Raw genomic sequence first — 16662 nt, forward strand, 5'->3', positions numbered from 1 at the left:
TAAACTTATTCAGCATTGTAATAAGCACTTTACATATACTATAGCAAGTAACAGTCACAGCACCTCACCAAGTGAGTAATGGTCTTACTCTCATTTTATAGAGAAGAACACTGAGGCTTAGGAAGTTTAAGTAACATACTTAAAATCACAGAGGTAGTAAACAGTTGACCCGAGATTTTAGTATAAGCTTATCTAACTCCAGAGCCCATGCTGTTAACCTCCATGCTAGTTTTCTATGATAAATTCAAGATTTCTATAGGGAACCTAATGATGTACACAGAAGTACAGAATCATAGACCTTATTGATAGATTGCCATGATATTAACCAGTACAAGCCTTAGCTCAATCCAAAATTCACAAGAAATATTCCAATTGAGGTGAAATTTGGGTGAATATATTGGGACACTTAACCACCAGTAATCAAATTTTCCTTGTACCATTACAGCAGTATATTTTGCCATTTTTTATTCCTTGTAGACATCTGTAAATTGTAACATATATAGCTTACTATAGTAACTTTAACAAAGTCCAACAGAAATTTTGGCTGTTTTGGTAAACTTTCTTTGAGGTATGATCAATACTAATTTGAAGAGTATCTATGAAAGTATTTTAAAGAGAATGTTCTAAATTCTGACCTTTTTTCTTCTCAGTCTCTGTAATATCATACAGATTTGTTCCAGGTACCATCAGAGGAAACTTTATGAATTGTTTGACACTGTTCAATGGTTTTGGTTGTTTCATGGGGGCACTGATGGTGGAGCTGGTCTACCTCATCTCAGAAGGTAAAAACAGTTTCACGGTATGCTTATATATATATTGATTTGATGACTAGAGAATTGAGGGACAAAACCTTAAGAGAGGGGCTTTGCTACTGTAGTCTTTTTTCAAATTGATCCACTTTTGCAATTAAGATAGAATTAAGATAGGAAATAGACTCTTGCTGTATTCATTAATTTCTAGGAATTGTTTTTCTTTTGATAGGGGGAGGTAATTACAGAATGTCACTTCTCATGAGACCCTGTCTACTGTCTTTCTTTCGTGTATTTTAAAACAAACGGGTCATTATATTCTTACTAGGTCTTTCAACAGGGCTGTATTCCATAATGTGTCATAGCTGGCATAGGTGACCCTCAGAAAAGGTAAGTCCTGTGTAAATATAAGAGGACAGGGTATCTGGATGATCCTTTAGCCAGAAATAGTGTCTGTGCAACCAAAGAGAAATTGTGAGTTGAATGACAACTGATCTTGGAAAATTTTCCCTGTAGATATTTTGGTAAGGAGAAACAATCTGAAAAATTCACATGCAACATAAAAAGTACTACACGTATATGGGCTGGTAGAAAAATCACACAGGATAACATTAAAGATTAGCTGTCACAGTGAAATGTCTTTGGCTGTTTTTAAAATCTACAGACTTTTTCCTTTATTTGTTCTGAGAGGTTAATACAGCTTAAAATTTATTACATTTGCTTGTGCTTATTTTATGGGAAATACTGCATGCCTATTCTCTGCTTTCAAAAATACTCAGTTATACTTTTAAAATAATGTAAAGAAATATTCATTTGTATTCTCTACAAATAAATTTTACTTGCCTACGTTCACACTATGGAAAACATAAATTCTATGAACGAGAAACTCCTTTTAACACTAGGGTATCCATTCAAAAAATATTTATGGAGGATCCACTCTGTTCCAATTACCATATTGGGCGCTAGAAACACCATGGCAAGCAAAATAAACTTCCAAACCGTCACAAAATTTCCAGGGGTGTAGGGAAGCAATAAAATTGAGTGTTGAATTAAATGATAGGTACAGTGGAGTTCTAGGGAACAAATCTACAATCGTTGATTGTTAAGATCAAACGCTGTTCTTTTCTTAGTTGACTGAGAAAGTTAAGCCAAAGTATATATTGAATACTTATCATGTGCTAGGCCCTGTGCTACATGGAATTATGTGAGATATGGTTCCAGTTTTCAAAGGGCTCAAATCCAAACTGTCACAATTAAGTGTGAACTACAGGAGTTGTTGACATCTCTGATGATTAGATTCTTTAAATGCAAACAAAGAACAAAGCACTGGTATTAGGATTTTATAAGATAACTTGGGAAATTCTAAACTATATCTCTACCTCAACATCTTAGTTGTTGAACATGTTTATTTTCTTCAACATTACTCAATGAAGATGTTTCTGAAAATTTGCTAAAAAAAGGTCTATAATCAAATTACATTTGACATATTCTAGAAAGACTGCGAAGTCAAACATTACTATCAGTTTACCTTTTATATAAGTCTAAATTTTTCATATACATGCTTAAGCAACTGACCCAGAGTCTGGCCAAACTTCAAGTTAAGTTCTCCACAAGGCAGTTCTCACTTTAGTCATCAGCCACAAGTTTGGAGGTCCCCAGGGCTGCCATCACTTCTGATAAGCTGGCTATAAATATGGAGATTCCCCACAGACTCCCCCTCAGAACTGATGATTTGCTAGAAAGCACAATACTTAGGATTACAGCTTTATTATAGCAAGAGAATACAAATGGGAATGTGATAAAGGGAGAGAGGCATCAAACAAGGTCTGGGAGGGTCCCAAAAGTGAAGCTTCTTTCACCCTGAGAGATGTGGTACCCAACTGGCACATCAGTGTGCGACAATACGCAGAGTATTATCACCCAGGGAAGCTTACCTGAGCTTTGGTGTGCAGACTTTTTATTGAGGCTTTATTATGTAGGCAGATTGACTGAAACATTGGCCATGTAGTTTAACTCAATCTCCAGCCTCTTTTCTCTCTTAAGAGATCGGGCTGATATCCTGTGGCTCAAAACCCCAAACCTCTAATCATATGGTTGGTCTTCCTGGCTGGCCAGCTCCCATTCTGAGTCATGCCATTAACATAAACCATCAGGTGGGGCTTAAGAGGCCAATCTTGAATAACAAACATACTTCAATCACTTAGGAAATTCAATGGTTTTAGAGTTTATCTCCCAGGAACCAGGAAGAAAGACCAGGCAATTTCTCTATCATGCACAACTATTCTTGCAAGTACATTTCACTGAAAACCTAAATTTTTATTGAGAATCTGCATAGTGTGGTAGGACCTGTTATATACATTACTGGGTTTATTACAGCAATCTTATAAAGTTGATATTACTATCCTCATTTTTTGAAACTTAATAATTAAGACAGAAAGAAGAAAATGAAGTGCTTCAGTCACCACCACTAGAATCTGACAGAGCTCTGACCCTCCCAGCATCGTGAAACCAACGCCAGTGTTTTTCTTCAATATTTATTTACTTATTTAAGTTTCCTTTGGCTATGCCAGGTCTCAGTTGTGGCACACGGGATCTTTGTTGCGGCATGTAGGATCTTTATTTGCAGCCAATGTTGATTTTAATACATCAAACAGCTACTAAGGGTCACACAGTGTAAGGGCTTTTTACTTCTGCAATAAAATCTCCTTGGATGGAGGTCTACATGTAGGATATTATTGAGAATATTCTAGACATAGTAAAAGATAGATTTTTAAAAGTTTATATAATTTTGGCAGAGTTTGGTGTCCATGAAAGGAGGTTTACTAAGAACACATGGTAAGGACATCTTAGCAACATGGGATGTGCAGGGGAGATTCTCTAAACTTATGTTCAAAAGAACACCATTTAAATTACTGATGATTGATTTGATTTACTTCTGAAAACTTTTTTTTCTGTTCATAGTAATACCGTGTTACATCAAATCACATCCCAATAAATTAGAATCTTACAGTTGGATATCACCTTAGAGGTAATCTAGTCTAACATTGTACCAAAAACTAGAAGATGTACCATCATCTTCCAGTGCCCAGAAAAATTCTCTACTTTGAGAAGTAACCTAAGTCTACCCATCTGTTGATAACTGTATTCCACAGGATAAGCTTAGTTTTCTATCCACATATCAACTCTTCAAACATTTGATAAATATTTGGAGAAGTAATGTGGTACAATGTTTAAAAGAGTAGGTCCTGTAGTCAAACGATATGAATTCTAATCCAGGTAGTCTAGCTGTGTGTCCTCAGTTTTCATGCCAAAAACAACAACAATAAATAATTCATCATGTTGCTGAGAGGATTAAGTAATTAATATGCACAATAAGTGCTCAATAAAGACAGCTATTATGATCCCCTTCTATTTTATAGACAAACCACTCCAGTTTTTTTCATGTTACATGCATGATTCCCTGATTTTTCACTATCAAAACCCCTCCATCCGTTAAACAAACAAATTGTCAGTATCTTTCTTAAAATATGGTTTCCAGAATCAATCGCAATACTCAAAATGGGTACATCAAGATAGATATGTTACTTCTATCAACCTTCTCTCTCCTCTCTTTCTTAATGCCAACAGCGACTGTGGTGACTTTTTCAGTAATTGCATCACACCTATGGTAAATTAAAACCTGAGGCTTTTTTTTATTTTTGGCAGTTTTTCTCAATTCAGTTCCAGTCATCTTATCACAATTTCTTTTCCTAATTAAATGGGGCACTTTATCTCTATCCTTAATAAATGTCAACCCATCATTCTAAATAACAGACATTTTAAAAACTTGACTCTGTCATCCAGTGAATTACTAATCTTTACTTCTTTACCAGCTTTGTGTCATCTGCAAATTTAGTAAGCAAGTTCCTCGACTTCTTCCAGGTAATTGATAAAATTGTTGAACTGGACAGGACCAAAACCAAAGCCTTGTGGAAAATTCCTAGAGATCTCACTGCAAGTTAATGACAATCAACTAATCCTCCCCTTTTGGATATAATCATCTCCCACTTCACCTAATTACTATCATTCAGCCCACACACTTCTCCATCATTCCCAGAATGACATCACAGGAGATTTTTGTCACACGTTTTTCTAGGAATAGGATGTATCTGAGTTTGTGACAGTCCCTTTAACCATCAGATTAGCATTCGTCAGGAAAGGAAATGAAGTTCATTTAGATGATTTGGTTTTAGTGACCATAAACTGGCGTATGGTGACTAATTAGGGCCCCTAAGAGAGGGTGATCCTTTGACTTTTTGCATGACTTTGGGCAGGTCATCATCACTCTGTTTCCTCTTACGTAAAAAAAGAGAATGCTGCACTTCAGTTTTCTCAGAGATGATGGGAGGATAAAATTAAGTAATGTATTGAATGAAATTTGTATGTATGAAATTTGTATGTATGTAATGAAATTTTAATGCCAGAGATTATTTTAAATATAAAATAAAGCCATAGTGGCACATTTGGTTAGAAATAAGATGGGTCTATTTAATCAAACAACCAGACCAATTTCTTTGACAGAACCGACCATAGTGAAAAGAACATTATAGCTCTATGCTTAAGCATCTCACAAGCCTCCACATTCCATTTAGCATATAGGATATTTTAAACCTTCAAGGATTTATGTCAGCAGAGCATGTGTGTATGTGAGTGCGTGTGTGAGTGTTAGCGTATGATTGGAAAAGATGATCAGCTACCACGGTCTCCAAGCTGCATTAGTCATTTTTAGCACCATGATGGAGAATGGTGTGAATGCGGTAAATTCAAAAGATTTCTCAAAACTTGACTGTGCAGACAGATAACTGTTAGAATGACATTTTCAGTACAAGTGAGAAAACTGATCCTTCTGGGATCTCTAACTCTGAGTGCTTTAAAGAAGATACAAGACTAAACCCATCCTCCTACACTAATCAGGAATAGTTTATCTAAAAGTAGCAATGCTAATAAAAGGGAGTGAAGAAGTCAGTCAAACTGCTTATTTCGACTCTATGCCATTAGCAACCAGATCAATTTTCTCACACACGTGAGTGCGAGCTTACCTTTTGACAAAAATAACGAAATAGAATTCAGTGAAAAGTGACATCTTAGTTATGGATGTGTAGGTGATTGAAAGATCCAAAGCAAAATGTCTCAGAGAAACTGGATAATTGGGCAGAATCAAGGGGTCAAGGTATACATCTTCTTGTCCCCGTTAGTCCTTCCTCTTCAGAGTTCAGGAAAGAAGCAGAGAATTTAGCTGTTTAATTCCCACCAAGAGCATTTTAAATTAGAACAGTGATCTTTTAAAATTCTCATTTAAATATCTATGATTCCTGAGACCACTGACAGCCATCTCAGCATGAATCAAGGAGTCGTTCTTGAAACAGGAATTTGCAGTTGCAGTAAACTTGAAAGAAGAAAGTACTTATGCATCTGGAAGGCTATTCAACTGGATTTCACAGGTCCGTGCCTACTTTCTTAGAGATGTGTTTCTTCCAATTCACATCAATGCCTCAGGTCTAACTACAAATGGCTTTCGAGATGACAGATTTTTAGACCCAGAAGGGAAAAGAAGTGGGCTGCTACCCCGTGATTCACCTTTAGCCAGGCCATATTCTACTAGACCACCCACTGGTTTCGTGCCGCTCTTCCCGTGGCTAACATGGCATTGCCCCCAGTGCTCCACGGGCAAACCTGCTATCGATCCTCCATCAGACTCAGGTGCAGAGACCTCCTTGTCCAATGGGGCACTTAAATATCCCAGAAACAACTTACTCTACACCCTCAACCTTTGGCTCCAGAGAGACCCTTAGAGCTGCCTGGAGGTCTTAGGGTTCATAACAGTATCAGGACAAAGCCCCAAATACTTTTTACATGTGGACAGGAGCATCCATTGCTGTTGGCTCACGAGAGGTAGAAACAGAGGAACTTGGAGTCAGACCAACCTGAGTTCCAACTCAGCTCAGCCCTTGATAAACTGTGAGGTCTTGAGCACTAGGGGTTCAGAACAGCCCTCCCCAAGATGTGCCAGTTTGGCGTATTATTTATTTGAGCTAAAGTTTGGATTATTTTGAACTGAAGTCAGTGGAGACTTTACTGCCCCTCCCTTAACTTCCTAGAAAAATTTAAACTGGGAATGTTTCCCGGAAAAAGAGTTTTCACCAGAGGTAAATTTTACCTAAGTGGGCCCCATCTATATGGCAGGGCAAACATCTAATTACGAAACATCTGCTCTTTTTCTTATTATCCTGTGAATTCCCCTCTTTCTTTGGAAGCTCCAGGCCCCTATCCCATTTCTTACATCAGGTTGGCATATATACCTCATGTTATCTTTCTGTCTTTGAACCTCTCATGTATGTGGGGTTCCCCGTAAGTACAAAATTAAATTTGATTTCCTCCTGTCAATCTGTCTCATGTCAATTTCATTCTTAGACCAGCCAGAAGAACCTAGAAGGACAGAAGGAAGTTTTTTTCACCCCTGACTGCACATTACTTAACCTGTCTGAGTCTCAATTTCTCCTTCTCTAAAATGGTATCACTAACAATTTCCAAGATATCTATGAGGACCAGAGGAAATAGACATAAAGCACCAGATCAGTAAAGGTGCACAAAAATAATGATTTGTATTGTTATTGTAATTTGAGTGGGATCTCAACATTTTCCAAGTGAGCTAGGATTACCATGGGCATGATGTTCAGGTTTGGCATTTTTATAATTCTTCAGAAAAGAATATGTCCCATAAATGCAGAGCTCAGGTGTCCTATCAGCTTCAATTCCGGGACCAGATTGGGATTAGATGAAATAAAGCCACGTTCTGAGATTCTTCTTGGCCTCATGGACCCATGCCATTAGCGGTGCTCCCTCTGCATGGCAAACTTACATGTCTAGATAGAGTTAGATTCACATCCATGTTCATACTAAGAGTGCCTGCCAACGGTGTTGAAGTTGACCCTAGAAAGATGAGTGGTATTTGGCTTGTTGAGCATAATAGTGAAGAATGTCTGGTAGAAAGAACATATAACAAAGCCTGGAAGTAAGGAGTCACCTGGTGCATCAGAGGAGCTCAGAGATCAGTAACCTGAAAATATTCAGGGAGCATCACATGAAGTCAGGTTGAGAAAGTAGAATTAAAATCATGCAGGACCTTTGACTTACAGGGATTCTTTTTTTTACCTGTATGCAATAAGAAATTATAAAGGCATCAAGCAAGTGACATGAGCTATTTGTGTTTTAAGATCACTGTGGATGCAATGTAATTTGAAAAGGAAAGAAGAATGGCTTGGGAGAAGCAGGAAGGGTTCAAATGAAGTAACTCAGGCAAGTCTAGTGGTGATGAACTAGTGAGGAAGTAGGCAGATGGAGAGAAATGGATAGATATAAGCTTGATTTCAGAGGTAGAATCAATAGTGCTTAGTGATGGTTTTGACAAAGTCAGGAGGTGGTAGGATGCAGAAGAGAGGAGTGGTATCAAGGAAGCATTCCAGATTCTGCCAAAAGCAACTGGGTGGGCAAAGCTTCTATTTACTAAATGGAGAACACTAGAAGACAAAGAGGTTGAAAAACTTTTCAGCCATTCATTTTTTAACACACTAAGTTTGACCTACCTGTGGGACATCAGAATGGAAATAGCTGGATCTCAGAAAAAGGATCTGGGTTAGATATATAAATATGAGAATCTTTGGCACAAAAATAGTGTTTGAATCCATGGAAGTGAATAAAATTATCTAGTGTGAATATTAAGAACGAGGAGAAGAAGGACCCCGGGAACTAGACCTGAAAAGCCTCAATAGTAGAGGTTAAATGGAGGAGAAATGGCCAGCCGGAGAAGGAAAAGGCCAGTCAGAGGGTGGAGGGAAATATATACATACATACATGTGTGTGCGTGTGTGTGCGTGTGTGTGTGTGTGTGTGTGTGTGTGTGTGTGTGTGTGTACTGAAGAGAGAGGACTGATTCAAACAGGAGATGATACATTGTGTTAAGTGCTACTGTGAGATCAGGTCGAGTGAGGAATGGAAAGTATGCATAGATTCAGCAACATGACCATCACTGGTAACCTTAGCAAGAGTCATTTCAGCAGTGAGGAGGGAAAGAAAACCAGATTGCAGCAGGGTCAAAAATATCTAGTAAGTGAGGAAATAAGGGCCTCACATCTAAACAACTCTTTTGAAGAACCTTCTCTGAAGATTTAAGAAATAAAGTGGTGGTTTGGAGGAAGCTGTGGGTAGATTCACCAGATTTAGCACTTAAAAATGTAAGACACCCAATTATGTTTGAATTTCAGGTAAACTAAAAATTCTTCTAGAATAAGTATGTCCCATGCAATATTATGGATGTACTTTGCATAAATTATACTTTACAAAATTATGTGGGCGATATTTAGGACATGCTTATTCTAATTCATGGTTGTTCTGAAACTCAAATTTAACTGTGAGCCCTGTGTTTTACCTGGGAAACTGAGATGTGGGTTCGAGATACATTTTTTTTAATTTTGAGAGATATTTGATCACATTTAACTGATGAAATTATCTGGCACAAATGGAGAAGTTAAAAATGCAAGAGACAAAGGGAGGTTGACTTCTTATCAGAGGGTGGATACTTCTTTCCTGCACTGAAATAGAAGAAAGGAGAGCGTGGGTGCAGGTGCAGATGTGTAGTTCTGGTGTTAGAAATGTTCTGGAGCCTTCCTTTCAAGGCTCCCAACTTTCTTTATAAAGTAGGCAGCAAACCATTCATGAAAGCAAAGGTGGCTCAGGATGAGAATAAAGAGTAGGAAAGACAGGGGGATCGGAATTTGTTACCTCGAGAGCTAGAAAAGATGACTTAGAAGAGAAATGTTAAGAAGGGTGGCAGTGTTGAGGACCCAGTTGACACTGGTGATCATGAAGGGTGATTTCAAACCACCTAAAGCATGATTTTGCCCAGTGCTATTCAGGTGCTCAAGGCAGGCATGAAACTGTCTGGTAGATTTTAAAATGGTCTAAAGACCGTAAGACACAAGAAGAAAGGCACAAACTCTATTCTTGATTTTAAGTAATTCAGGATAAATTTTATAGGCTATTTCCCGATAAATATGCAAAAAATGAGAAAAGCTTTCTTCTCAAATTTTGATATGAATAAATCTACACCATTAGCTAGTTGCAGGTGCAAGTGAAAGGATAGACTGTACAAGCAGGCAGATTTGGGGCAAAAATCAGTTTCTGCTATATCGATGATGTTATTTAAATTCAATATTTCACTCTTTGAAACAGCTCCACTTAGAGCTTGATTTATTAATTCAGTCCACAAAAACACATTAGGTTCCTACTATGTGCAAGAACTGGCTAGATGCTGAATTAATAATACCATGGCTGATGTTTAATTAACAAGAAGAACCTTACAGAAATATTTGACACTCAAATTAATATCAGATCTATTCATTTGACTAATGCTATTACAATTACAGTTCAGAGCTAATGGCATTATCGGGCTATTATCACAAAGCATTGCCTCTCTTCTAAAACTCATTTCCATGATAATTCATTGAAATCATCACGAGAACACACTATCTTGATGGGTTTTTACCTCCCAATGCTCTTCAAGAGAATGAAATCACCCTTATAAGAAAGCTTGTTATCCCAAATATCACCCAGGCCCGTTCTCCTGCAGTTCAGTGAACAATGCAGAGAGATTTCTCAACAATTTTGAAAGACACTGTGTCCCTTCCTGAAAACAGCAAGTTGATTTCATTTTTATCCACAATTCCCAAGAAGTAGAAATGCAAATTTTAGTCTCGATGCAGACATTGTCATGAGAACAAAGTATTGAGCATGTGCAGATCCGGGGCCCAATCTCCAATCACCCATTCATTCAACAAATATTCATTCTGTCTCCTTTACATGACTTCAGGCAAACAGTTCAGCCTCTCTGTGCCTCTGTTTCCTTGTCTGTAATTTGAGGGTAATAATAATTTGAGTAGTTATTAGATAAATATGAAAAAGTGGTAGAAAAGCCAAAGTTAGAATATAGTTGTTACGCATTTTTTCCTTCAGGTATCATGAAAATTAATGTGTTTTAAAAATTAACTCAGGTAGTAGAGCTATGAATCTCAAATGAAGCATTTAAATCAGGTTAGTGAAAGGAGGAAGGAAAGAAATTAACATTTATTAAGTGTCAGTTATATGCAGACCTTGCTGTATGCATTTCACAAAGATATTATTTCATTAAATCTTCACAACAATTCTTTGGGGGTAGATATTTGTAGCCTCACCACGAATAAGAAGAAAATGAGCTCAGAAAACTATACAAGTTGCCCAAATCACATAGCCAAGGTGGATCCCTGATTCCAAAGCTCTTTTCACTGCACAGGGTTTATTCCCCTGGACACAGAAGCACGTCCACCCTGGAAAATGATGGTTACATCTTTTTAATTGCATACGTCTTGGCTCCCAAGCAAAACGCACATAGTGAAGTGATAGATGTGCCTAAAGTCAAGTAAGGTATAAAACCCATTTCAGTTTTGTCTCAACCATTTTGGATGTTTGCTAGATGACCCCCATTGTAAAATAACTTTTAAAAAAGTCTAACAAAGTTTGAGACAGATAATTGCTCCCTGTGTCCAACTATCATTTGAAAAATTTCAAAAGGCACATTTTAAGATTTTCAAAGTTTCAATAAAAACAAAAATAAACAAATGGGACCTAATCAAACTTAGCTTTCGCACAGCAAAGGAAACCATAAACAAAACGAAAAGACAACCTGCAGAATGGGAGAAAATATTTGCAAATGATGTGACTGACAAGGGCTTAATTTACAAAATATACAAAGCTCATACAACTCAAGAACGAAAAAACAAACAACCCAATTGAAAAACGGGCAGAAGACCTAAACAGACATTTCTCCAAAGAAGACATACAGATGGCCAGTAGGCACATGAAAAGGTGATCAACATCACTAATTATCAGAGAAATGCACATCAAAACTACAATGAGGTATCACCTCACACAGGTCAGAATGGCCATCATTAAAAAGTCTACAAATAATAAGTACTGGAGGGGGTGTAGAGAAAAGGGAACCCTCCTACACTGTTGGTGGGAATGTAAGTTGGTGCAGCCACTTTGGAAAACAGTGTGGGGGTTCCTCAGAAAACTAAAAATAGAATTACCATATGATCCAGCAATCCCACTCCTGGGCATATATCCGGACAAAACTATAATTCAAAAAGATACATGCACGTCTATATTTATAGCAGCACTACTCACAATAGCCAAGACATGGAAACAACCTAAATGTCCATCGACAGATGAATGGATAAAGAAGATGTGATACATATATATATACAATGGAATACTACTCAGCCATAAAAAAGAATGAAATAATGCCATTTGCAGCACCATGGATGCAACTAGAGATTATCATACCAAGTGAAGTAAGTCAGAAGGAGAAAGACAAATACCATATAACTTACATGTGGAAGCTAAAATATGACACACATGAACCTATCTATGAAACAGAAACAGAATCATGGACATTGAGAACAGACTTGTGGTTGCCAAGGGGAAGGGTGGTGGGGGAGGGATGGAGTGGGAGGTTGGGGTGAGCAGATGTAGGCTTTTATATATAGAATGGATAAACAACAAGGTCCTACTGTAGAGCACAGGAAACTATGTTCAATATCCTATGATAAACCATAATGGAAAAGAATATTAAAAGAATGTATATATATGTATAATTGAATCACTTTGCTGGTCAGTAGTCATTAACACAACATTGTAAATCAATTATACTTCAATAAAAAAATTTAAAAATAAAAAAATAAAGATTTTTCACAGTTCCATTACCTTCAGAATAAAACAGTAGTTAGTAAAAAGGGGAAATACTGCCTCTTCCTCCAAAAAGAGATAGCCAAAGTCTGCCTTGAATCAAAAACAATATGCTTTAGCACTTAAAATAATGCCATGTATACTTGAGGTATTCGGTAAATCTAGGATTTCAATAGAGAATACAGTGAAATGTCACTGAAGGGTTCAGAATCAACCAGTTTTTGTCACTTGGGGCATTATAATTTCCAAAATAAAATCTTAGGACAGGTTTGTAAATAGCACGTAACTTGTTACAATATTGAGGCTGTTATCCTGTACTTTGCTGAAGAAGAGTTAGTTGTGATTGAAAACCAGCCAATTCTGATCTTTTATAATAAATCAGAAACGATTTTTAGAAGTCAAATTTTTTCAAAAGTATGTTTGATTAAGTGGTTTTAAAATAGTAATTTTCTGCCATAAAGGTAATATATGATGAAATAAATCCAAAGTATAAAAGAAGGGAGAAAAAAAGACTTTGAAAAGATAATAGCAATTATTATTTGGGTAAATTTTCTTCCAAATTTTTTTTATTTGTGTGTGTGGGTACTAAATTTATATGGGTATATATTTTAAGCAAAATTAGTGTCCAAATTAATCCTGCTGAAAGCTCAATAAATAAATTTGTATCAAGTACCCACCTTTTGTTCTTTCCTTAAAAATATTGAGAGCATATTTCCATGTCTCTCCAAAAGAATAAAAGCTCACTTTTAACAATTACTTGATATATTTCATTGCATGGATGAATATATATCTTAATTTAATTTGCCTTTCCCTTCTTGAGGAATGTTTAGGTTGTTTCCCATTTTCTAATGCTACAGATAGTACTAAGGTGAGCATGTTTTATATAATATTAAAGTACATCAACTTATTGTCTCCGTGGAATAGAATTCTGGATATGTGATTGCTTTCAATGAAGTTAAATATTTTAAAGACTCCTGAGAAGTAAAGCCAAATTGTTTTCTAAAAGGCTACATCAATTATGCTGCCAGTGTGGTAGGATAATATTGTCTCAATGTATTAATTTCAGCCCTGAGAATATTACTATTTTAATCTTTGTTAATCTGATTAGCAAAAATTATATTCCATTGTTAGTTTAATTTGTGTTTTTAAGAACAGGAAATTGAAATTTTTAATGTTATGAACATTGCTATCTTTTTTTCATTCATAAAATGACATATCATATTCTTTGCCCATTCTTCTTTTGGTCTATTTGTGTTTTTTCTTATTGCTTTCTATATCCTTGAAACTTTAGAGACATTATCATTGTCATTTATTGCTAATATTTTCCCAGTTTTAACTAAACATTTAATTTTATAGATGAGATTTTTTACATGTGTTTTGCTAATATATGTAATCAATTCTATCAACTTTTATCACTGTGATTAATTTCATTGCATTTATCTATAGTTATGGAATTTTAGTAGATTAATAGTTTGAATAGAATTTTCTCATTCATGTGGACTTAATTTTCATGTTAAGTAAAGATAACACTTATTTGATTCAAATAAAAAAGTTGCACAACATAGTTTGATGTATGTTGAGAAAGGTTAGTTAAACCAAAAATATTCCACAACCATAGGATAAATGAAATGAATCTGATTAGTTAATGATGTGTACTTTATTTTTATTTATTTATTTATTTTTAGATGTTTTTTGATGTGGACCATTGTTAAAGTCTTTATTGAATTTTTGTTACAATATTGCTTGTGTTTTATGTTTTGGTTTTTTGGCCACGAGGCATGTGGGATCTTAGCTCCCCAACCAGGGATCAAAGCCGCACCCCCTACATTAGAAGGTGAAGTCTTAACCACTGGACCACCAGGGAAGTCCCGTGATGTGTACTTTAATATAGCCTTAGTGCTCAGGTGATCTTAGGACTGTTTCAGGGCCATCTTTGCATCTTGTTCCTTTCAGTTGCCTCTTGATTTTAGCTTCGTATCACCCTCTTTTTAATTATTACAGTTTTATGATATATAATACATATCAGGTATTACTAATCATCCTTCTTATGGTCATTCTTCATTTATAAAAATATAATAAATATAAGAATCCTATTCCCTATGGTTTATACCTCCATATGAATTTCAAAATCCTTCTTTTAGCTTTCCCCAAATCCTGTTTTTATTTAATAAAATAAGTAGAAGTTGTTAGCTTTTAGGAAAAACAGTAAAAGCTTTTACAATAGTGTTCCATCTAAGTGTATAACATTTTAAATTTATTCAATGTTTAAAAATTTAGTTCAGTAAGATTCTTTTCTTCATATATATCCTTAACATTTCTTGTTAGAGTTATTGTAGGCATTTTATGCTCTTTTTCTTTTTGCTATTATGAACTGAATCATTTTCCCTCATTACAACTCAATGAGATAATCACTATCATATAGGGAGATTATTAATGCGTATGTCTTCATCTTGCATCCAACTTCTTAAACTTTCTCAGTAAATTTCTGAGAATATTTTAGTTGATCCTTTTAAGTTTATAGCAGTATTCTCTAATCTTAAGATACATATAATTTTTATCCTTATTTTCAGTATTAACTCCTATGCTTTGCATCCTCATCAGTACACAGCACTTCCAGGGCAATGTTAATACCAGAAGACAGTCACATTTTATCTTGCTCATGATCTTAATATGAATTTTTCTCAGTTTTCTATTAAGCATATTTGTAGGTTTATAAAGATAATCTTAAATGATGTTCTTTACCGTAAGAAAATGAAAATTTCTATTTCTTGTTCTCTAAGATTTAAATAAATCAGGTGAAATTTTATTGAATGCTTGTTAAACAGCTCTTGAGATCACCTTTTGATTTTTTTTACTGCTCCTGACGTTATGGTATATTTAATTAATAGATTTTTCAATATGAAGTCATCTTAACATACATGGGATAAACAATCCTCAGTAGCATCAGTACTTGATGATCTTTTGCTCTGGAAGATCCAGGGGAAAGATTCACTCCTTCCATGAAGATTAAAAGGTGCATTCAGGACCTAATACCTCTTTTGAGAATCATTCTTTGTAACGTTTTCCTGCTATTTGCCGCCATTAAGATTTTTCATCTCTTCTTAGTTCTATTTTGGCAATTAATGCTTTCCTAGATAATCATCCTCCTTGCATAAGATTTTTTGACACTAACATAGCATACTCATAACTGAACATTGTTATCTCTTTTGATTCTTTTGTTGTGTATTTTGATTGGATTTGTCAGGGTTTTTGTTGTTACTGTTGTTACATTTTCCTTCAATGAATCAGCTCTTAGAACTATTTAATATACTTTAAGATATTGACTTTCTGTTCTATTTCCTTCCTCTTACTTTCCGCAGATTTTTTAAAAGTTATTTTCTGATTTTTTTTGTGTTGAATGTTTAATTCATGTATGCTCATTCTTACTCTAAAAATGAAAACAGTGTGCCTTTAAATCTGTCTCTTAACAGGATTTAAATCTGTATGCCTAAATTTGTAAATGCAATTTTCTCATTTTCTTTATTTTCTAAATACATTGTGATTGTGGTTTTCATTTCCTCTTTGACCAGCTAGTTATTTAGGAGCAGAATCTTCAATTTATAGGAATTTGGTTTGTTGTTGATATTACCTAAACTTCTATAAGTTCTATAACTTTTTTCTTTCTACTAAACAATGTGGTGGTCTTAATTAAATTCTTACCAATTGTATTATTCTTTTTTTATTGAAGTATAGTTGATTTACAATATTGGGTTAGTTTTGGGTGTACAGCAAAGTGCCAATCACATTATTCTAATTCTCTACATTATTTTCCTTTTTGCCTATTCTATCAAAAATTGATCAAAGTGTGATGTATGTAATCATTCACAAGAATTATCTACCTGTTATTTATTTCTGTGTTTCCAACAGATTTTGTTATGCTTCATTACCTAAGGGATATTCATTGACATATCTTCAATTTGAATTGTGCTTTTTACCAATATAAAAAGATCCTTGATGTCCCTTTGACATAGTTTTTCCTTTGAATTCAATTTTTCCTGAAATCAGTATTTTCTGCTATTTTATTTTCATCTTTGCCTTATGAGGCAAAGTTTCTCAT

The 16662-nt window shown here is 35.3% G+C and overlaps 1 protein-coding gene across 1 annotated transcript in view; it reads left to right on the plus strand.

The window, feature by feature from the left end:
• The window catches only part of SLC15A5 (solute carrier family 15 member 5), a 90703-nt gene that overhangs the window by 61109 nt on the left and 12932 nt on the right, over window positions 1-16662 (plus strand). The window contains 1 exon segment of the mRNA XM_027129510.1: window positions 651-782. Coding sequence (XP_026985311.1) covers window positions 651-782 — 132 coding nt within the window.

Source organism: Aethalodelphis obliquidens, unplaced genomic scaffold, assembly GCF_003676395.1.
Source record: "Aethalodelphis obliquidens isolate GAN/ISIS:26980383/991018 unplaced genomic scaffold, ASM367639v1 scaffold36, whole genome shotgun sequence".
Lineage (NCBI taxonomy): Eukaryota > Metazoa > Chordata > Mammalia > Artiodactyla > Delphinidae > Aethalodelphis > Aethalodelphis obliquidens.